Below are 22,673 nucleotides of genomic sequence, written 5' to 3'. Positions count from 1 at the left end.
CTCGAAGAGCTCTCTTTGTGGCAACTATTCCCTATGTCCCTCATGGACCACTTCAATTATTTGTTGTTGTAGACTCTCCAGAATGACAATATGCATACCTCGCATATCAGGCCTTCCTGAGTCACAGCCAATTCATCTCTGAAATGTATTAATTTTATTTTTACTGTCACTGGTGAGAGGTCAAGAGTGCTGGTTCTACAATTAGTGAGCAATAATGTCTTTCAGCTTTAGCATGTCACTATCATGGCTTGTGGCAGTGACAATGTGACCTAATGACATGGCAGCAGTTTTACAATTAAATGTATGTAGGCTTCAGTTGTCTTAGAGGTGGTACCAGGGCATTGTATGGAAACTCTTGAAAAATAATCAGCAGGATTTTGATCTTTCCCCAAACGGTGAACAATGATGTAGTTGTATTCCTGTAATCTCAAACTCCACCGTTCAATAAGAGTAGGCATCTTGACTTTTGGATTGCCAAATATTGTCAATAGTGCTTGATGACTGGTCACTACAGTGAAAGGTTTCCCATATAAGAACACATGGAAAAATTTACCAGCCCACATCACTGCCTAGATTTCTTTCTCAGGTTGTGAATAAGCACGTTCAGTTTGTGCCAAGCTTTTACTCGTGTATGCCACAATATGCCTCCAAGCATTCAGCTGTACATTGTACTGTGCAAAGATTGCTCCTAACCCAACAGGGCTAGCATTAACTACAACCTCAGTATGAAGCTTGTGATCAAAGTAAACCATTTCAGTGGCATTCTCTGTGGCATGCTTGTTCCTCTTGAAACTCTCCCCTCACTTATATGACCAATGAGGCACAACATTCATTTCCGTTAGTTCTCGTAATGTTGAACAAACATTCTCATCTATATGTAACTTTACTATCATAGCCTTGAGCTTTTCTAGCCCATGAAATAATGAAGGAAATTGAAATACTATTTCATAGTGAACACTCATATTGTAGTTCACTGATATCAGTCCCATTTCAGCAGCAATGTTCAAATGAAGCAAACAGGCACTTGAAGCCTTGCAGGGAAGTACATGAATAGTCATACGTTCAACATTTTTCTTGTATTTCATTGTGGCTACAAAGAAATCTTGACGTTTTAAGGGTCTCAATGCTGCCCCATGCATATACCTTAGTTTGTGCTCACATAAGTTGTGGTAATGGAGACAATTCACAATATTTCTCCTCAGGCATGATGTTTATCAACGCACCACTATCAATAATAAAAGGTTTCGAACACACATTTAATTTCATGGTAATCTTAGGACAATGTTTGTAACTCGTTGGTGCTTTTTCATGTTCATTTTTCTTTAGTGTGTGGTGTGTCTCACATTCGACTAGTCCCACATGCGCATGCCTCTCTGAAGTAAACATCGTCATTGCGGAATTATCATTGTCAATTTTACTTGAAACCAACACTGAGGAACTATTTGATGATGATTTAAATGATGATCAACTTCACTTGGTGTCGATTTGTCTCAGTTGATATGAACACTTGGCCTTGTGCAAGTGTTTCAAACATTGTTTTTGCAGCGCTGTCAACCATTTCATCTTCACGCTGTGACACACTCACTTTTCCTTTTGCCTTGCACACGTCACATAATAGGTCTCTTTGCTCAGCCATTGCAAATCTGTCCAATGGTGGGACCTCTAGCGTCCAGATCTGAAACTAATTTTCTTTTTGAGTGGAGACAAAGCTTTGCATCCCTCAGCTTTAGGCTTCAGCCTACTTTTCTGGTTCATGACTGATGACCCTGTGCACCGCCGGCCTCCATATCACTTGCTTGTCGATTAGTACGCTTCTCTGCTTGGGCAGCTGTGAGGACTTGCTCAAAGCTCAGAGTTTTCTTCAGCATTCCTCATCAGAAGGAATATGACAGACATCCATCTATAATTCTGAGGTGGGTCTCTTCCACATCATTCAATTAATTGAACGTAGAGTGCTTTACGAGGTCATCAAGTCCCTCAACATTTCAATTGATAATTTCACCTAAAATCTGGTGTTCTGAATATGTATTGTTTGTTTTCTACATTTGGCACCAGATTGAACTTGACATTCAAGGCTGCTTTGATTTGATTATACGTCATCATGTGGTATCCTGTTTATGGCTTCCTATATGTATGACATATGACATCCCCTGAATCCGGTCCCAGGATGCTTGTTTCCGGTCCAGGGAGGACCTGGCCTGGCAGTTCGGTCTGGACTGTTTCCATGAGGCACAGAGTCAAGACTGATTTGCATATGGCTGGGTCCAAACTGGGGTGGCATAGTGGGCAAAATAATGATGGATTTAACCCAGATCTTTTGACTGGGGGAGAATGTTTGCATTGTCAGCATTCCGCCCATCATTTGTTTGCTATGGCTTCCTTTACACCTTCACTAGCCATGTTCTTCAGATACTTGATTATATTTGTGTCATCTGTCACATCTATGGCATGTATGGCATCCACAATATTCTCTAGTGATGCAGTCAATCTTTTGCCAATATTGTGCTTTTTGACAGTATCAAATGCTGATGGTTTTTTTAAGAAAGTGGCAGTGTGGCTCTTACTGAATTTGAAAGTCCATACACTTGAGCCTGCACCATTCATACCATCTGTAAATCCTTGTGACGTGCTGGCTTCAGGATCGTCTTTAACAGTTGTAGGAACCTACCCTTGCTCTCCTTTGGAGCTCCTTATTCGATGGGGATCTATGGAGTTGTTCTGTACCCCCACACGGCTTTGATTGTGGGCAACATCGTTTATGGACAGTTCCACAAGGACAACCCCGGTCTGGCCTCTGGGGCCACTTCACAGTAGGCGGTGGTATGGTGAATCTCTTGAGTTGTTTCAGTAGGTAAACAAATCTTTTTCACATTCAAATAACTTGATAAGCAGATAATGTTATGATATTCAATTGGCTTTGTGCTTAAATGTCTCTTCAGAAACACTTGGTTAATCTCTTCTTCAGAGCACATCATATAACAGCTCAACATTTACTAGAATATCACTATGCAATGCCTTTCAAAAACCTGGCTGCATCTGCCTTTAGCATTCTCACTCCGTATGACGTATATCATTAATTTGAGTAGTGGCATGGTACCTCTATTTGCTAACTTTTCATTTGATTCTCACCCACTGATGTGTAGATTTTTAATAATACTTTCTTTATCCTTGAAAGCTTTGCACAGGCTGGTGTTGCACTTAGACTCCACAGGTGCCAGTGTCGATTCTGCACTTCAGCTGCGGCACATGTGACATGGACGAGCAGTTTGCTGGACCGCGTCAAACTCTCTGGGAGAGCGCTCTAGATCTACGGGTTACTTATCCCTTCCCTTTCGCTAGTTGTAGTGTCCTACCCAGACAGGGCACTTGCCAATGACTACACTAAACCTTAAAAGTAGTTATACACGTCTTCATTCTTCAGCGTGTAAGCAAGGACACATTTTACACCTGCTTTCACTTCATTACCCTCCAACACCTACGTCACAGGTCTACATAGTCCATCAGAAACAAAAAGAGTTTAGTCATTCTTCATTTACACAGCAGTACACATGGGACTACAATATGTTTCTGAATTAACTCAGACCCACACCCACACCCAAAACCCATGCCAGGAACCTTGGAATAATCATAAACAGAAAACTAGACATGAAGGCATAAGTCAATGCCACCAATGCATTCTGCTTTCACACCATGAAGATACTGAGGAAGATTTTCAAATGGGTGCCAAGCAACACTAGAAAAACTGCTACTCTTGTGCTAGTCATCAGCAAGTTCAACCATAGAAACATCATTTATGCTGCAATCACATTCTCACTAGACTACAAACCATCCAGAACCTAGCAGTCAGACTCATCCACAGCATCCCACACAGAATCCAAATTACAGCACACCTTAGGGAATAGCACTGCCTCCTGATTCACAAACACCCTCATTTCAAAATTCTCACATATACATTCATGGAACTACACTCAGGTCCCACCAATTATTATTATTATTAAGATTTGTAAGGCACAGATCTACCCCGAGGGGTTTCCCAGCTCAGAGCAGGTAGGATGAGAGAGAATTGAGGAAGTACGTAGTTAAAAGTTAGAACAGCCAGTTTTTTAAACCCTTGCGGAAGGCACTAAGAGAGGTTTCATCTCACAAGGAGGCTGGTAAAGAATTCCATTGAGTCGGTCCCAGGTATGAGAAAGACCTGCCTCTCATACGATCTGATTTTTGGAGCCACAAACTGAGTATGTTGGGCGGAGTGCAGAGGACGAGAGGGGTGGTATCGCTGACCCAGATCCTAAAGGTATTTAGGGGCTGCACCTGTTTAAATTTTAAACATGTAGCACAGAGCCTTAACTTAACCCGCTTCGAAACCGTCAGCCAGTGTAAGTCTCATAAAATCCCTGAGACAGAGGAGAATTTAGGCAGATGAAAAAGAAGTATTTCTGATGCGGTTTGCACCAGCTAAAGCCTCTGGATAGTTACTTCATCGGCTCCCAGGTACAGGACGTTCCGTTTTCCAGTCTTGAAGAAAACAGGGCATAGATTTTAGTTCTCTGTACCGGGGAGGTGGTTCAGCCATAGAATCTTCTTTATCCATTTCAAGACTGTAAAACAGGTGGACAACACTTTGGCTACTTGTTGTTTTAACGACAGATGTTCATCTACAATGAAACCCAGATTCCGAACATAGTTCACCGGCGTGGGCAGAGCTCCCAATTCTGGGAGCCTGTGTTGCGGTTCCCAAAGGTCATGTCTTTTGCCTAATATCATAACTTCGGTCTTGTCACCATGTAATTCGAGTAGATTGCTTTGCACCCAGGAAGCAACTTTGCTCAATCCTGGCATAAGGATTGAGGGCTCGTGTCCTTAAGAAGAAGAGAGGGAGTGTCATCAGCCTAGGAAAAAAAGGATAGTCCGGCATTTTCAACAACCTCCATTAAAGGTTGGACATATATATTGAATAGCAGTGGACTCAGCACCGAGCTGTGGGACTCCATAAGGGGAAGCATGAGAGCTAGAGCTTGCCAATGTAGAGAAGATCTGGAAGGTTCGGTTCTTGAGAAAGGAACATAACAATTCCAAGGCCATTCCATCCAAGCCCAATGACTGCAAGGCTCTCACAAGGATGTGGTGGGACACCGTGTTGAAAGCAGAGCTGAGATCCAATAGAATGATTGCCGCAGTCACCGTCATCTAACTGGTGCCTGAGCATTTCCATCACCCCTAAAAGAGGGGATGCTAGTAGAGAAACCAGCTCTGAAGCCCGATTTGAGGTGTGAATAAAGTTCTGAGATTCAACAAAAGAGGTCAACTGACCATTTGCGTGCTTCCCAAAAATGTTAAGAAAAATGGGGGGCTATGATATAGGGCGGTAATTAGACGGAATGGCAGGGTCAGAGTTGGCTTTCTTTAGGAGAGTGAGGACCATAGCATCATTGATAGTATGGAGGTGTCAAGCTGTCTCAGCACATGGTAGGGTTTCGTGGGGGAACCATATTTGACATTTAGAAGGAGGGGGTTGAGGGAAGTGGAGTCCAAGGGGGCTCAAGTTTCCAGTTTCAAAGAAGATCTGGTATTACATATAAGATCTGCTGTAGCAGGGTCCCATATAGCATTGGGTGAATCCACAACCTCCGACAAGGTGTCCTGTGGGTTTTTGCTTCACAGCAGAGAATGTATATTTTCAACTTTGTCAGTGAAGTAGAGAGCAAGTTCTTTGTAATGACTGTAGGTGAGGGCGGGGGAGGTTGTCCTTTTCTCAGAGCCGGGTAGCTCTTTTACCACATTAAATAGAGTTTTAGTGCAGTGTTTTGCCTGGAGAACTTTTAGTGAGAATACAGAGAATATGGAATTTGCTTAAGGACTTTTTGTGTACTGTTTTAATATCTTCATTATAGTGTTTCCGGCAGTGTCTTTCTAATATTTTTCACTTGGTCTTTTCACAATAGCCTATCGGTGAACCAGGGTGCCGGGGGCAGGTATCTGCTTGAGCGTTTAGTAGAAAGTGGGAGGCATTTTCTACTGCTTCCAACATCCAGTTATGGATACATTCATGATCTCTACTGGAAATTTGTTTGAGATCAGGTCTATTGTCGACTAGAATCTTATTGAATGTGGAACATTAAGCTTAGCCCAACTTCTAGTTTCCTGTTCTGGAGCCAAACAGAGCAGTGGAGGGGAAGACACCATTCTTAGTGTACAAAACACTGAAAAGTGATCAGACCAGGATAGTGGGAGGGCAGGGCGTCTGATAAGATCGGACTAATTGAAGAAAATAGGGTCCAGCAGGTGTCCGGCTACATGAGTGAGGTTGGAATTACCTACCTGAAAAGTTGCACGTTCTTCTACCAAGCAGCCAGACACCTCCCCTCCGCAGGACTCCAGCTCGAACACAGCTCATGCATATGCAGAACCAGATCTGGAGGACAATCATTTACTTACATCGCTCTTAAAGCTTGGAATGACCTCTTGCTCCACAAAGGGGCCTCCCCCCCTCTTCTTGAATTTGCAAGGAGCAGAAGACCTGGCTTTTCAATTAACCATGTACCATAGGCAGGGCTATGTAATCAAACCTGCTCAGCGCCAGGATACCCTTAGGGGTGATAGTGCACTTACAAATACACAGAACATGACGTAAAATTTGGTGACAGTATAGGCGAAGTGCTTCCTCTACAGGAAAAAAAAAAATCCCCACAGAGGACAAGAAAGACAAATGTACATTTACACAGCAACTCCACTCCTCAAACTAAAATGTTCCCATCTGTAGATTTCTGCACAGGAGGAATATGAGTCCATTAGACACGTCACAAAACATTTCCAAGTCGGAAAACCTGCTTCTGGTACAGCTTTTCAGGACTACCCCAGGGAGTTTTTTTTTTTTTTTCTTTTTTGTGTCCTCATTAGCCGTATAACCGATCCAACTGTGCTCCTAGCCGCAACAACACTAGGCCCGACCTCCCCTGTATCACCAAGGAGCCTAGTACTAAGCTCCCGGTACCCAGAGAGTCAGCCCCAATGTCGCCAGCAGAGCTTGGATGGAGAATCTCCCTTCGGGCCGGTTCGGCCAGTTGTCCATTAACTGTGCGATACCTCCATTTGGACAGGGATATTTTAGGCCTAATCATCGGACCCGGGGAAAAAAAAAAAAAACCCGGGTTGGCTAACTATCCCTTCTCCAATTGATCAAAGGGTCCCAAAATCTCAGAGATAGAGGGCTACATGATCTAGCTAGGTCGACCTTCGAAGCTGCATATAGTGAAGACAGCCACTCTACATGCGTTGGAGGATTAGTGTTGACCCAGTTTTTGCAGATTTCTCTTCTTGCTAGTAAGATAGCATAGAATAAAAACTCTCTCTCTAAACCTTGATGTTATTATTCAGGCCGAAGATGATTAAAGGCCATGACCAGGGGAGAGATATTCTGAGGATAGATTCAAGTGTTATCCTGACTTCTTGCCAAAACGTGGCAATGTTCGGGCACTCACAGAACATGTGGAGATCTGAGGCTGCTGGAAAGAAGCATTTGCAGCAACACTTCCCTGGTTGGAATTTCGAAAGCCTTTTGGGAGAGTAATACGCTCTGTGCAGAGTGAATTGGTGATTACGCCTCAGCCATGCTGGCTTAATGATTTTATAGAGGAGGGTAAAAGAATCCTCCCATATGTCCTCCAAATTTAGTTCACCCTCTGCACCCCAAAGTTTTCCCAGGGAGGTTTGTGAGTTAGAAAAAAACAGATAGATATGTTCAGTTATACATGAAACTCTCTGAATTACCTTTTACTTTTATGTTGTGAATTGGGCACAAAGTTGTTACAATATAGCTAAATGTTTGATTGTGCCAGCATAGTCAGGCAGATTTAGATATTTTTTAACTTTATGAAACAGAAATAAAAAATGGTTTGACTGGAGCATACATAGTTTCCTTTAACGTACCTACCTTCTACCCCAGAGCCAGATATCCTGCTCAACATGAAGGGAATATCATTCTGCAAGACTTCGAAACCCAATGGTAGTTACGCTGACATGTCATTTTCTCCTTTGACAGACATCTCAGCCATTACACTATCGCAGCAGACGGGAGAAATGAAGTACAGCATCACCACTGAAAAAGCCTGTGGCTGCTGTTCCCAGAACTGTCTGTTCTGTGATAGTTGTTGTGTCCTGCTGGACACATCATGCAGCAGCCCCTTCCTAGGGGAAGTGCTAACAGCCACCCCACACCTATCCAACTCAGGCGTCACCAGTCAGGTAACCCTGCTAATAAAGGGGGCCCAGTTGCACGTGCCTTGTGCCAGTTATGTACACCCCACACTAGGGAATTCATCATTATTTGATTTAGGGACTAATTATGACTTTAACGGTCCTACAGCGGACGGTGGAATGTTCCATCTGATGTAGAACCGTCAAAGTCGTGGTGCTACCTGTCAAGGCCATAGAAGAGCTTAACATGCACACTGCCACAGTCAGAACACCGACTGCACCTTCCTCCACAGTGTGGCATTCATGCCACGCTGTGCAGGAACTGGGAGTGCATATACAGGGGGGCACTACATGTGCCTCCCTGCAAGTACGCCCTGGGCTCCCTTAGTTGCCTCACCACCACCCTTTTTTGTGGCAGGCTCACCAACATGGAAAGGGTAGTTGTTTGGCAACTGAGAATTTGCTCTGCGGTGTTGCTGCGGCACTGCCAGCATATTCCTGCCTCAGGCCATCACTGCCACTCTGTTGGATCCTGTATCCCATCAGAGGCGGTGGTCCTGTGGTGTGTTGCAGCGCACTGTATCGCAGTGTGGCGGTGGTCGGACCTCCACCTCAGGTACGCCCGTCCTATGGGAAGCCCAACAGTTGTTTGAATATTTCATCATAGCTCTCTTCTGTCAGCTTCGCAAACTCAGGAGAATCCCATAGATTCATAATTACAGATAGGTGGCCAGTGCTCTGTGCAGTCTGCTGAGGTGCCAAGGATTAAAAGACCCTGGAGGAGGAATAAAAATGTATGGCCCAAATACTGGCACTGTGAGAACCTCACACGGCATTCATCCTCAAATCCAGAGCTCTGTCATGCTATCACGGACAGTCATCCACATTCTGAACTCACCTGACTCCCAGAGTCAACTCAGTTTGCAGTATGCTACATACAAAATGGGCTTTTAATATATTACAAGAAGAACAAATCTGCAGATACACAGCATCTGGGTAAAGAAAATACTCTTAAGAAATAGGGACATGTGTACTGTTCAACATGAAGCAAAACATGATTGACATGTATTGCCTTATGGGTTAATGCACTCATTGCTGAGAAATAAATCATTGTACTTGGTAGCAAAGTTAAGGCCCTGATAGATAGGCCTGATTGGGGCCCATTTTGAATTCTGTTTTGCTGAACACCCACCCACACACAGCCCTGACTCACTACATTCATCATCATATAATCTCTCTTTTCAATTTCAGAAGGTTGGCCACCACAAGAGAAAAAGGAAGGTGGCCCAGCGCAAACATTTTAACTAACTTTCGCTTGTACAATTCTCTGTTGGGTGGTTGCATTAGTATGACCCCTCCTGGCTAAACATGCCTGTAATAGTATTGTAACTTGACTAGTGTTTTTCTTTGATTTTCTCTCTCCCTTTTCTTCCCTCTGTCCGCCCTCCTCTCCCCCCCCCAGCCTCATTCCCAAATGGTTCAGCCTATTCCTGAAGGCAATTTAGAATGTTGAATCCATGAGGTACTGCGTACTTCGGATGGTGTCAGAGGAGCAGGGAACTGGTACCAAAGAAAGTAGTTGTTCACCTTACCTGTGTGGACCTTATTTCTCAACAAATAGTATATTGGATTCTTTTCTTTTGAGGTGCTACTGACACAGGTGACTTCTGTAGAAAACCAGGAGGTGGTAGACTCAATGTGCATTTTGCGAGATTCGATGTATGCAGCAGTATCTGCATCCGAGTCTTGTGCCAACTGGATGGTGCTGATGCAAGTGATGCAGACACCCTACAGGGTCAACCCTACTTGTTGTAGCAGATCTGCTTTGCGTAATGCTGTGATCTTCTTCTATCTCATGATCACCTTATTGTTCCAAACCTGTGAACTGAGCTGCATAGCTGGCAAGGTTTCAGAGTGATATGTGTGACATTTTCATAATTTCTGTGTAATTATGAGTCACATTGAATGGCTATGAGTGACACATTCTCGCACGCAAAATCAAGCAATGAAGAAGAGCAAAACATATAAATAATAGAAATTACACCGATTTGAGCAACAAGAAGCTCTGAGATCTTTAAACTGCTGTAAAGCACCAGAAATGGAAAGGCACTAACCTAGAAAAAAGCAATAACTTGCAGATAATCCTCATAAAACACAGTTTTGTGAACATGTGTTGTTCATGTTTTTACTAACCTCATTCTTGCTTTTTCCCTCCTTCCCATTGTCTCATTTTTTTTTTCTTTCTCTTTCCTCACTGCCAGACACGGTGATCAGGACGGTGCAAGCTAAACCTGCTCGTGCAAAGAATGTGCTGATAACCTCTGGCGCCTCAAGGCCAAAGCTCTGCAATACTGCATTCATTAATGTTATTGCCCATTTACTGCAGTCTTGGCCACAGCGCCAAGCCAGACAGACAGCCCATTACTGTTGTTTAAAGAGGGCTGCATCGTCTTCCACTATTTACACAGCATAAATGAGCTGTCAACAAGCTGTTTACCAGGATCCAGAGAGTCCTTAGTCCCCTAAACAGAGTGCCAGAGGGATCCATCAGCAAACACCGTAAAAGTCACCAAACAACAGCTGACTAGTTTTAATACAATATTATGTCACTTACGTGACAGAGATGATACTGATGCAAAAATATCAAACCATTAAACAAACAAATCTGGGGATATAAAAGTGGCATTCAAACACTCGAAGAGCAATCCACGTCCAGAATCTGCCAAACAGATTGAATTAAGGAGACTGCACTAAGCCATGGCTCTCAAGGTGTTCTATGGCCTGGCTCTGGCCCTTCTTTTGGGAGTCATACTCGTGAATGTACAGCCTGCTGAATCCGACGAAGGTGATGTATGATCACTTTATCCATATTGTGTAGATCAGCCAACTTGAAAATAAGGTTCATCAAGGCAAATCTGTAGGGTGACCCATCATTTCTGAGACAAAAGATGAACATAAATGTAGTTGGGGAGTAACACAGAATAACATTTTGGTTTTATTTCCACATAATGTGTTCCTTCCTTTTGTCCATATGGCACATGGGTCCTTTCTTTAGCAGCTTAGAGTCGAAATGTGTTTATTTCAAGGTAGGGAACATCTCGAAGGTCTTTGATTTAGTATGTCTTTGAAAGAGTCAGCAAAAACAAACTATGCTCAGGGGATGTTTTGGCAAAATACAAAAACATTTGAACACTCTAATAAATGATTGACCGCTAATAGCTCTGTCATGGTCCAAAACTGATAACTGTATCATGACGTCATAAAAGCTTTGTGCAACATGACATTGGATGTATGACCTTTAAAAAAGCTTGCAGTTGTTCATTCTTGAAAATGGTTTCTAGTGTGCAATTATAGATGCCAATTAGAGGTGTAAAATGTTGGCTAAAATTACCAAAGTATAAAATTAAAAAAAGACAGTTGTAGTCAAACAGCAGAAGCAGCCATGACGAGTGGTGAAATACAACGTACAGGACTGATATCTGAAAGGACATTTGAATGGCAGGAGTGGAGGTAATGAGGAAACTATGCTGTTCGCCCTTTCAAAACCTTAAGAGATGATCAGTCACAATCAGTGTGTGTGTCTATATCTATATGGTACTTTATAGCACGTACCAAGTCAAAAGGCAGCAGAGTGCTCCACTGGACCAAGGCAGAGATATAATGACCCAGTGATTGGAGGGGAGCTGGGCTCGTGCTGTGGAGGTGACTATTAGTGACCTGTGATCAATGGATCTGGCTACATGCCATGACTGCAACCAGGTACAGCACGCCAGCTCCGAGTAGTGTAAATGTATTGTTGATATTTAGTCATTAATTTTAAATCTCTCTATACGGAAGGTTAAGGCTGGTCTCCACAAAATCACCTCCAGTGGAGACCATGTTCACCAATTTGAGTACAAAACTTATAACTTTAAACAAGAGATTTATCTGCCAATGGATTCCCTTTTCTCTAAACATCTACTCCAATAAACTACAGCTGAATGCCCTCCTAAGTCTTCAAAAATTGCATTGTTCTTATTTTAAACTGATGAAGTGGTAAAGTAACTTCATATGCTGGGAAAACAAATAAGGGTAGAGAATGGCACCATCACCCAGTCCAAACAATGGGACCAGGTCCACCATTGTGCTGCTCGTTTCCAGTAGTCTGCTCCATCCGAAATGCATTGAATTCCACAGCTCCAGTCCTCTTAACATGGCGTCACCCAGTGCCACATGTGCGCTCTATCCTCTGCTAGCACTCTAGCTCAACGCTGAACCTCAGTGGTGAAGCCATAATACAGCAGCAGTGTCCTAAGGCCCCTGCTCTGTTAGCTGAAGCGGGGCGGGAGGGCTGCTATTGGAGTCTGCTGGGAGTATCAGATAGATACTCTAATAACACCTGCAGATTTGTTATGTACCCGGAAAAGAAATCAGGCAAAGATGATCAATAACTTGTGGATGAGGTGAAGAGAGGATGAGCCAGAGGGAGTCATAAGAGCGGAAAATTAGATACTGTTTCAGACATTTCGACTACGTTGCCTTTTGGACATCTATGCAAAGCTTTGTCAATTTCCTTACATCTGGAACAGGTCACTGAATGCTAGAACACTACTGAGCCCATAGACCTATATTTGTGCTAGTGTACTTTTTCCCTCTCCTGTGACAACTGATGCATATTTGAAAACATTCCGCGTTTGATATTCCATGAATTCATTGGAACAAAAATATTTTCTGCAAATATGTAATGATATTTAGAGAATAGTTCATTAAAGCTTTTCAACCAATGGTCAAATATAGCTTAGCGGGTTTAAGCATGTCATTTTAATCGATACATTATATTTGCATCAAACATCAAGAGGATGAGAGCTCTATGAGAGACTGGCTCATAGTGGTGTCAGGTCCTTGTTCCAGGGCAGTTCTGGGACAATGTATGGGCCGTAGGAGAAGTAGACACAGGTGACGTTGATTGGCCGGTATGGGTGCCTGGTGCACCAGGTTTCACAACTCATGGTGAGAGGGGGGTTGATTGCTCAGGAGTTAGTATCTCTGTGGCAGATATCTGTGCATACATATGGGTGTTACTTATTAAAAACCTCTGTATTGGGATGCTCAGAGGAATGAAACGTTGGTCCATTTTACCATAAGAAATCTTGCAGGAGAACTTTACCATCTCAAAACAGCTTGGGATGTGTCTCAAGTGGGGATATTCTTTTGGCTGGCTACTCCTTTGCAATAGAATATTTGAATTGAAATAACAAACCTTGTGTAGCAAGTACGTCTTTTGCTCAACAAATACCTTTTTCTGACAAGGTGAGGAAGAGCATTCTGCTGTTAGAGTCACTTTACCATCATTCTACAATTTTAGATTATTATCCATATTTGTTCTTAAAATGCTATGAACAAAACCATTTTCAGTAAAAGACAACATACAGCTAACTCTTACAGAAGAACAATTTTGCCTTGGTGAATGTGCCTCAAAGTTCATATCCCTAAAATCAGGTTTGTGCTCCTGACAAATGTTTAAGTTGTGCCTAAAAGCTAATAGTTATCCATTTGAATGCATTGAAATTTGAGCTGCTCAAAATAAATAATCCTAGTTTTAATCATCAAAAATATAACAGCACATGTTTGTAAACTTCCACATAAATACTACTAACATCTTAGAAAAAGGTTTGTGAGCAATCTTATTTACAATAGCAACGTTTAAGGCAATCTAATGAAGCTAATAATCATAGCAGAGGGACGGGTCTGGGCTTATCTTAGGACCCTAGTGCTCCATCCCTGGTCAGAAACTACCTGGCATTGCCCTATGCGTTGGATAATGACTGTTGTTGTTAGGGTCTATCTACTCCCACATCTCTGTTCATTGTAGACGGGTACATACATGCTCGTGACAGGGCACGAGGTTTGCCATCTCCCATAGATTCCCATTGGAATGTTGTATGGTATTTGTGCTTTGACACTGTTATTGCCATTATTGTGTGCTTTTAACATCAATCCTTATTTTTGACTGGACCTGTATGGTACCTTTACTGAAATCCTCTCATGGTGGCAGACATTCTGGAGGGTGGTGAAAATGTAACACGCATTATCAGAGTATAGTACTAGAAAGACTAAGAGAGCTGTTGGTAAAGGCTTTCATCATTTGGCTTCAATTGCTGAGGAATTACTTTAATGGCTACATCTCTCTCGAAATGTGTTTTGTTCTTTACTCCTCAACATCTCTAATCTCCTTTTCCTCGAGTTGCTGTTTCATTTTCTCTCTGCATCCATTTTCTAGTTCTAGACACCCACTCACTCTTCCTGTCTTCTCTTAAAACCCCTTAGTCAATTCTTTTCGATTCATTCACAGAGTGTGCATGTCATGTCACATGCGTGATTATCTCTTGCAGTCCTACCTCCGAGCATGAGGATAGTGGGATGATGTCAATCTCTCACTCTTCCCCATGTGAAAATTAACTTTATACAACAATAAATCCTGCTGTGGCATGTCTAGGTGGGTCCATTATACCTTCTTTATTGCATGTTTCAATAAGTTCAACTCCTCCTCCTCTTCCATTCTTGGCACACCACAGTGTCTGCCTTTATAGTTATCCTTGGGGACAATAAGCAGTATTTACATTTGGATTAACCAATATTCTCACCAAGCCACTGGAGATTCCCTACATTGTTAATAGAAGTACTCAATATGAACAATTTGTGTCCACAAACTAGCCTTTATATGCTTGCACTCAAGAAGGTTTAGTCAGAGTCATGGATAACTGAATATGTGCTATTTCGTGAGTTGACTACCACAGGCAATGCATACATGTTGATTTTCATTCAGTATGTTAGTATGGTTAGTGTTAGTGTTTCTGCGCTCTTCAAACTTCTGTGCAATTAGCAGAACCGTTTTTCAGTTTGGTGCTGCTTTTTCCATGTGAATGCCATGCACATTGGTGACAAATGGTTTCAGGAATCAATGTTTCTCACGCTCCAAATCAAGTATAGAAAATTCGAAATGTTCATTACCTTGGGATTTATTTATGTAAATTATTCACTTTGTAAGCCCTGTTGTACCAAGAGAGCACTTCAACATTTTTTTTACCATTTGAGACCTATGAGTTAAGTAAATCACCCCAATGAGTTCGCGATCCCACCAAACACATAGAAGACAGACCACCTTTCGCAACCTATATATGTTATGTTATGTTATCACTGCCAGAACTCAAAGTAGGGTCTTTAGTTTCCTGAGAAAAAGATGGTGGCAAGAAAGAGCTTGCAGAGCCAGTGGAAAGTTATTCCAGGCTCTTTCTGTGAGACTGTAATAAACTAGATGAATGGGAGCGAGATGATAAGCTGTAATATGCTGCAATGGATTCTCCCAAAAAATAATACATGAACACAATAATATTGGTGACTCTAGTGAATTATTAAGTGAGGAATTCCCTGTTTGATATGAAAAAAATTGCTAATTCTTGTGGTCTGTAAATATCATGTTAAGTTATGTTACAGCACTTTGTTAAGCACACATCTACCCTGGGGTGTCATGGCACTGACTACAACTGAGCAGTAGAGGAAAGTAATTGTTAAAGAGCCATGTTTTAAGGAGTTAAGGTTTTTAAGGAGATCAGTGTGGGCAAAGCTCTGATGTGAGGGGCCATTTTGTTCCAAAGCTTCTGCCTCCCCAGCTACCTTTGTAGATTCTGGGAGTTGTCATAAGATTCTCCCCTAGCAAGCACAGCAATCTGCCAGGGATGTATCTCTGAAAGGAGTGCTTCAGGACCTGAGGATCGGTTTCATGTAATGCTTTGTAGGCTATGCACAGAGCCTTACATTTATTACAGCTTCTTGTTGGAAGCCAATGTAATCACCGAATTTCCTAGGCCACCGATTTCAATTTAGAAGTTCCAGAAAGGAGCCTGCAGCCTCTGTAGCTTGATGAAGTTTCTTTCCTGCATGTTAATATAAAGACTATTGCAGTAATCCAATTTTAAAAGGACTAACGCCATGATTACTGTCTTTCTAGACTGCGCTGGAATAAGTGGGAATAGTTTCTTAATCATTATAAGCAGGTAAAAGCAGGAGGATATCAGGGAGTTGACTTGTGGTCTATAATTTAGATTTTCATCTATTAAAATACCTAAATGTTTGCCTCGGACTCTGGGATGGGGGGGGGGGCAATTCTTCTGGCCACCAGCTAGGAGACCAGACAAGAGAGAGATTACTGAACATTTGGTTGTATTTGAATTAAGTTTAAGGCAGTTTCTCTTTATCCAGGCACTAATTGCTAACATGCTGTCAGGAAAAATGGCGAAAACCTCAGTTCCATTTTTGAAGGCTGACAGGAGAATTTGAGTATCGTTTGCGTACAAGGTTAACACAAGGCCACAGTATTTTACCAGAAGAGCCAGCCTGTAACATAAATATTAAACAGAGTTGGGCTGATAGATGAGCCTGTCTGTGAGAACGAAAAGACGTCAATAGGGATTTGGCCCTATTCTTGATACCCAAAGTACTGATACAGTTGATCCGCATCCTATGGTCAACCATATCAAATGCTGCTTACAGGTCAAGGAGAAAAAGTGCTGCTGCTACAGCTCTGTCCACAGCAACCCTAATCTCCTCTGTGGCTTTAATCAGGGCTGATTCTGGGCTATGATTCTCTTGCATGTACTGTGTAAGATGAGAATTCATATTATTTTCTATTAGTTTAGTGGGAAATGGAAGGTGTGAAATGGGCCGATAGGTGTTGGGATCGAATGGGTTCAGATTAGGTTTCTTTGTAAGCTTAGAGCAGAGGTTTCCAAAGTGTGTGACGCAACACCATACTGTGTCGCCTCCATTCTGTGGGTGTGTCGCCCGACAATGACCCCCCCCCCTCGTGTGTGGCAGCCCGGGCTCAGACAGCTCCCGGGCACACACACAGCCGCATCCGAGCACTTCACAGGTCATTAAAAGACCGTGTGCATGTTAAAGAGGCTTTGTTGATGTTTCACCCCTTCTAAGAGCCCCTGCAGCGCCACCCTACCCACTGCTTAATGTTTCAGCCCCCTCCCCCCTGAAATGTGGCTTTAGTTGCGCCTCTGCGCTGGGGGGTGTCTGCTGCTGTTAATATGCTCTGTAGCGCCTCCCTCCACCCTGGGCCCAGCAGGCACCAGTCTCGCTCGCCTGCCAAGCACCAGCCTTAGCCATAGGGCTGCTGCGAACATGATTCCGGCTCCTTGACCTTGTCGGACACGTGGCAGCTTCCGAGCTGTTTCGGAAGGAGTCTCTGCTTGGCGCACTGGTTCAAGGCGCTGCATCTTATTACTTCGAGAACTCCGGCGTTAGCAGAGAGGTAGGGACTCTGTCCAGCCTCAGGTCCATGGGCTTTTTATTTTATGACCTCCGCATTTATTTATAAACATTACATCATTGTATTTGTCAATTTTGTTGAATTTATTTCTCAGCAGTTGCAGTAGAAGGGTAACGGCGAAAGGGTGCCACAGAGATATGGGGGGGGGCAGAGATAGAGGGAGTGATAGAGAGGGAGACAGCGAGCGAGAGAGAGGGGAGGGACAGAGAGAGAGATACTGAAGGATGGAGAGAGGGGGCGAGAGACATACCGAGGGAGATAAACACAGAGAGAGAGAGATAGGGAGAGAGACTGAAGGATGGAGAGAGAGAGATAAAGAGAGATAAAGAGAGAGGAGGGATAGAGAGGGGGATAGAGAGGGGGAGACAGACTGAAGGATGGAGGGTGAGAGAGATACTGAGGGAGAGAGCCAGAGATAGTGAGAGAGAGAGAAAGAGAGGAGGAGAGAGAGAGAGAGAGAGACTGCAGGGAGAGGGAGAGGAGGGAGAGAGAGGGAGAGGTTTGCAATCACGGGAGCCCCAAAATTACACAAAAGGTGGGAATGTCCATGAGGTCAAAAGTCAGGACCTCATTCTGACCATTTTCACAAACCAAAGACAAAGGGATAGTTTGGTGTTGGATTATATCTGATGAGAGCCCTAAGCCGTTGACTGTTTACACTGGTTCAAGTTCGTCTTTTTTTATTCAAGGAATTTTAGGGCGGTTGCAAGAGTGAGCTCTAAGAAATTGTCAGTAGCTCCTGAATCTATTAACATAAGCAAGGCCTTTCGTTGTTGAGGTCAAATAATTACTGTGGCCAGAATGGTTAGTGACATGGGATACTTCCCAAGGTGTTGGATAAATATTGGGAGGTCTATTCTAAAACTCTGCTTGACAAGGCGACCTCTTTACTGCCGATCTTTCTAGTTTTCTGGATTCTATTGATTAGGTTTTAGGCTCTATTAAGCAGTCCAGGCCAAAGTTCCCAGCCTTGCCGCAATAGAGGCATCGATTTAACTTTTGTCTTCCCTGTATTCCCTCACTTGTTAATGGATTTCAAACCCCTCATATCTGCATAGGTTCTACAGTATCAGGGACCATACAGTCCACTTCTTTCATGTCTGTCCTTACTACAAGGAATTTAGTCTTGCCTCAGGATTTTTCGAATATTCTCTCATTTAGTCGATGATCTAATCTGACAACCTGGTCTATAAACTCGGAGCAATTTGTTGGGGGGGGCGAACAATATTTATATATTTTTATTATTTTAAGGGTTTTATATAGCGCTGGCCAGACCCAAAGGTATCGGAGCGCTTTACAACCTTTTCTCATGTAGCAATCGTAAAAAAAGTGAGACAATATAAGCACAGTTGTAAACACAATGATTTGTGACAAGTCTTGTTCAAGGAGGGGGGACAGAAGTAGCAATCGCATACAGGGCAAAACAATAGTAAACAAATTATTATTTTATAGAGCAGCTGTCATGCTATATAAAATTAATTTGTGACGCTAATCCAGAGGTAGGTGACGTCAAAGTCTTCTTATCAACTTGACTATATACACCAATGGGCAGGATTGGGCGGCAGTTACCCCTTCGGAGGAGATCGGCTGAGGTAGGGGTCTTTGAGCTTGCTTTTGAATTTTATGAAGGAGGGGTTTGTCCTGATATAGACTGGGGTGTCGTTCCAGATTTTGGGTGCATTACCGGAGAAAGAGCGTGATAAAGTTTTCTGTTTTTGAGTTTGTGTTCGTACTCCTGAGATTCCTTGTCTGACCAGCCTTGTTGAGTTTGGAGGCAAGGTAGGCAGATTTACCCATGTACAGAGCTTTGTGTGTGAGACAAGCAGTTCTGAAGCTTGCACGCATTTCGAATGGGAGCTATTTTACCTCCCTGAGAACAGGAGAGATGTGTTTGTATTTCTTTTCTCTCTTGACCATCCTGGCTACTGCATTTAGAGTTGATCAGAGGGCAGCTAAGTGAGATGTTGCTGTGCTTGTGAGGGTTACATTCCTGTAATCCAATCTGGACAGAACCAGGAATTGTTTGGCTTGTTTGAGGCCATTGGGAGGGATGAAGGATTTTATTTTGTTGAGTAGTTTTAGGTTGAGGAAAGCACTCTTTGCTGTGTTCTTGATATGTTTGACCATGTCTAAGTTTGGGTCCAGATGAAATCCCAGTCGGCAGGGTTAGGTTATTTTTATTTAGCAGAGTTACTTAAAACCATTGCTACAAACAAGTCATTGCAAGTTCAAAAGTTAAAATCGATTAAAAGACATATTAATATTGCAGTCTGTTAATAAAAATGATTATTTTAGCAACGTTAGTATCTTTCTTTGTCAGCTGCAGCGCCAATCTGATTTAACATTTTCTTCTCCACTTTTCCTAAAAATTTCACAAGCCTGCAGTTAAGCTGCGTGTCCCCAGGTGAAAAGCACGCTAACACGGCTTGCCTCTGTGTACGGATGCCTCTCTGATTGAAAAGTGGTTTTAAAAGCTGTCTCCTTTCCTCTGTTAGGTCTTTGCACGTACCGATGAGATGCAGCATATCTTCCCCCGCTATCCCACACAGACAGCAGTTAAAATCATATTGGTTTTTCAGCCAATGTGGAAAGTGCCTTGTGCATGGCAACACGCCTAGTCTGTATTTTAAAATGTTTATTTTTATATGTTTGGTGAAGCTAAGTACTTTTGTGCAGCCTGAGAAGAGTAAGTGCCCATGGTCAACCAGCCATGTGACCTCTTTGCTAGGGCTGCCTTGTCTTCAATCCAAGATTCCATTTTTACAATTTTCTTTGTAGCTTTTTTGAAAAGACAGTGGCTTGACGGGGTTGCCCAAAGGTCGGTTAGGCCCAGGATTGACACACTAGTAGCTAAATATTTCGCTGCTGGAGATGACTGTTTCTGTTGTAACTCAGTCCATAAGTGCCAATTTAAGGTGCCTGGTTTGGATTTCCTGTATCTGTCCCAGAAAATAACTGTTGCACCTTTCCTGCAACAGTCTGTTTTTGCACACCAAACTCAAGCCTGATTTGTGCTGGAGAGACTCGCATAGGGAGACCTAAGACCATTCTGTATACTTTAGCAACCACGGTGTCCAAGAGCTTGGAATCCCTTCCTCTCCGTGCCTCGCTCCCGTAAGTTATTGTCGGAAGAAGTTGTGCTCGTATAACTTCGACCAAAGGGGCCAGTGAGGGGCCAGTTAATCTGGAATTTAGGTTTTTCATTGAGACTAAGGCTATGCTTTTCCCTTTGGGTTACAAAATGCCCGCCTTTATCAATAGTCACCCCCAGGTATTTATACTCTGAGACTGAATCTATTTGGATCTTATCCCAAAACCAGACTGGTATTTTCTTCAGGTTCTTTTTGATTGTCATGGTTTTGGTTTTCTCCATGTTGATGGTTGAGTCATTAGCCTCAGAGTATTGGGACGTGATGTCTAGAAGACGCTGAAGACCCACCTTCGTTTGACTAATCAATACTAGGTCATCAGCGTAAAGGAGACATGGTAGTATTAGATTCCCAATCTTTGGGGAGTGTGAGTTGTAGGCATTTAATACTGGAATAAGATCTGCAAGAAACAGGTTGAATAGCGTTGGTGCCAGTACACAGCCTTGCTTAAGGCCTTTTGTTGTTGGAATTTTCCTAGATAGCGTTGACCCGTCGCCGAGCTTTACTTGCACCCAAGTTTCAGTGTGCAAGTTGATTAACAGGTTCAATAAAACCTGGGGAATGCCCCAGCCTGCCAGTTTCAACCAGAGTTTCTGTCGGTTTACATGGTCAAAGGCTGCCCGGTAATCGATAAAGCATAAATGTAGTGGTGTTCTTGTGGCCTCAGCCTTATCAATTAACAAAGCTATTGTTGTTATGTTTGTCGAGGTCCCCACGGATTTAGAGAAACCTGTTTGATTTAGGGGAATGATTGAGTTATCTACCGCCCAAAGTTGCAGCTCATCCAGCAGTGTCCCAGGAAAGTATTTTGCATCATTGTCCAAGAGGGCGACTAACCAATAACTTTTGGGGAGGGACTTATCACCTGATTTGTAGATTGGTGAAATTATCGAGATCCTCCAAGGTGGAGGGAGTCGGCCTGTTGTTCTTATTTCCCAGAGCAAAGGGCTAAGAGCCTTTGCCCAGTATTCTACGTTTTGTTTATAGAGCACGGGTGGGATTCCGTTAGGCCCCGGAGCCCCTCTTGCCTTCCCTTCTTGATGTACTTATTAATTGATTTTGTATAATCACTTAAAGGAGTAAGTCCCGATGATTCTCCTTCAAACAGTTCCTCTGAAATTACATTTTCCTCATTGACTTGATGCTTTGAGATCCTATGCAGCTTTGTAGAATCTATGCTGGTTTCAGCGTGCGAAGCAGACCTTCCTTGCTTAAAGTGGTTTCCAAGGAAAGTGGCCCAGTTCTCTTCAGATATGTTTGAAGACAGGCCCTCGTGCGTTAGGTGGGTAAATATTTTTATAGTTTCCCAAAATCTTGCACTGTTTTTTAGTTTGGTGTCCACATGCAGTTTTGCCAATAGGGTATCCTTGTTGTTGTGCCTGGCTTCCCAGATCGCTCGCTTTAAGCATGCTTTCTGTTGTCGCAAGTCAACAAGTTTTATGATGTCAGTTGGATCCTGGCGCACCTGCCCCAAATAGTAATCAATGCCTTTTTTTATGGATTTTATCTTACTCTTTTGTTGCATGGTAAAGTTAGCAAGTCCCTGCTTTGTATTAGATTTATTTGTGCGGAGTAAGTCGTAGCAAAGGCGTGAGTAAAGCTTATCCATTTCTCTATTTCATCGTCCCCAACCCGTGATTCAAATAGACTTTTAGCAGTTTCCTGAAAGTTATCTTGCAATGCCAGCGTGAATTTTAACTGTGCCAGGTAAGCCCATCCATTTTATAAATCCAGGAATATTTCTATGCAAAGTAAGTTCTTGGGGCCGGTGATCGCTATCAGCTTTATCTCCCATATGAATTGAAAAAATGTCTTTGAAAAGAGTAAGGGACACAAAGGTGTAATCCAGCGTTGAATTTTTTTGTTAAGGAATGATGAGTAAATGCAAGGGGTGGATCGCCTGTGATTCTTCCATTTGTTGCTCGCAGCATAAGTTGCTCAAGATCCTCTATAAGACGCTCACCAATTTTGGAGGGAGCTGCTGCTGAATTACTTTCCTGATGCAGGATGTCCCA

At 42.9% G+C, this 22,673-nt stretch overlaps 1 protein-coding gene across 9 annotated transcripts in view; it reads left to right on the top strand.

The window, feature by feature from the left end:
* LOC147698863 (uncharacterized) overlaps window positions 1-22,673 on the top strand; it is a 171,392-nt gene that overhangs the window by 15,674 nt on the left and 133,045 nt on the right. For 2 of the 9 annotated variants that reach the window (XM_086935472.1, XM_086935473.1), the window contains exon 2: window positions 10,455-11,038. In XM_086935472.1, coding sequence (XP_086791598.1) covers window positions 10,951-11,038 — 88 coding nt within the window. In that variant the 5' untranslated portion in view covers window positions 10,455-10,950. Of the gene's footprint in view, window positions 1-10,454; window positions 11,039-22,673 lie in introns of those variants that run through there. The other 7 variants (XM_086935474.1, XM_086935470.1, XM_086935471.1 and 4 more) reach the window with 6 other exon arrangements.

This window comes from Lissotriton vulgaris, chromosome 8 (assembly GCF_964263255.1).
Source record: "Lissotriton vulgaris chromosome 8, aLisVul1.2, whole genome shotgun sequence".
NCBI lineage: Eukaryota > Metazoa > Chordata > Amphibia > Caudata > Salamandridae > Lissotriton > Lissotriton vulgaris.
The sequence above is the reverse complement of the archived record's forward strand: the minus strand, read 5'-3'. Positions and strand labels throughout refer to the sequence as shown.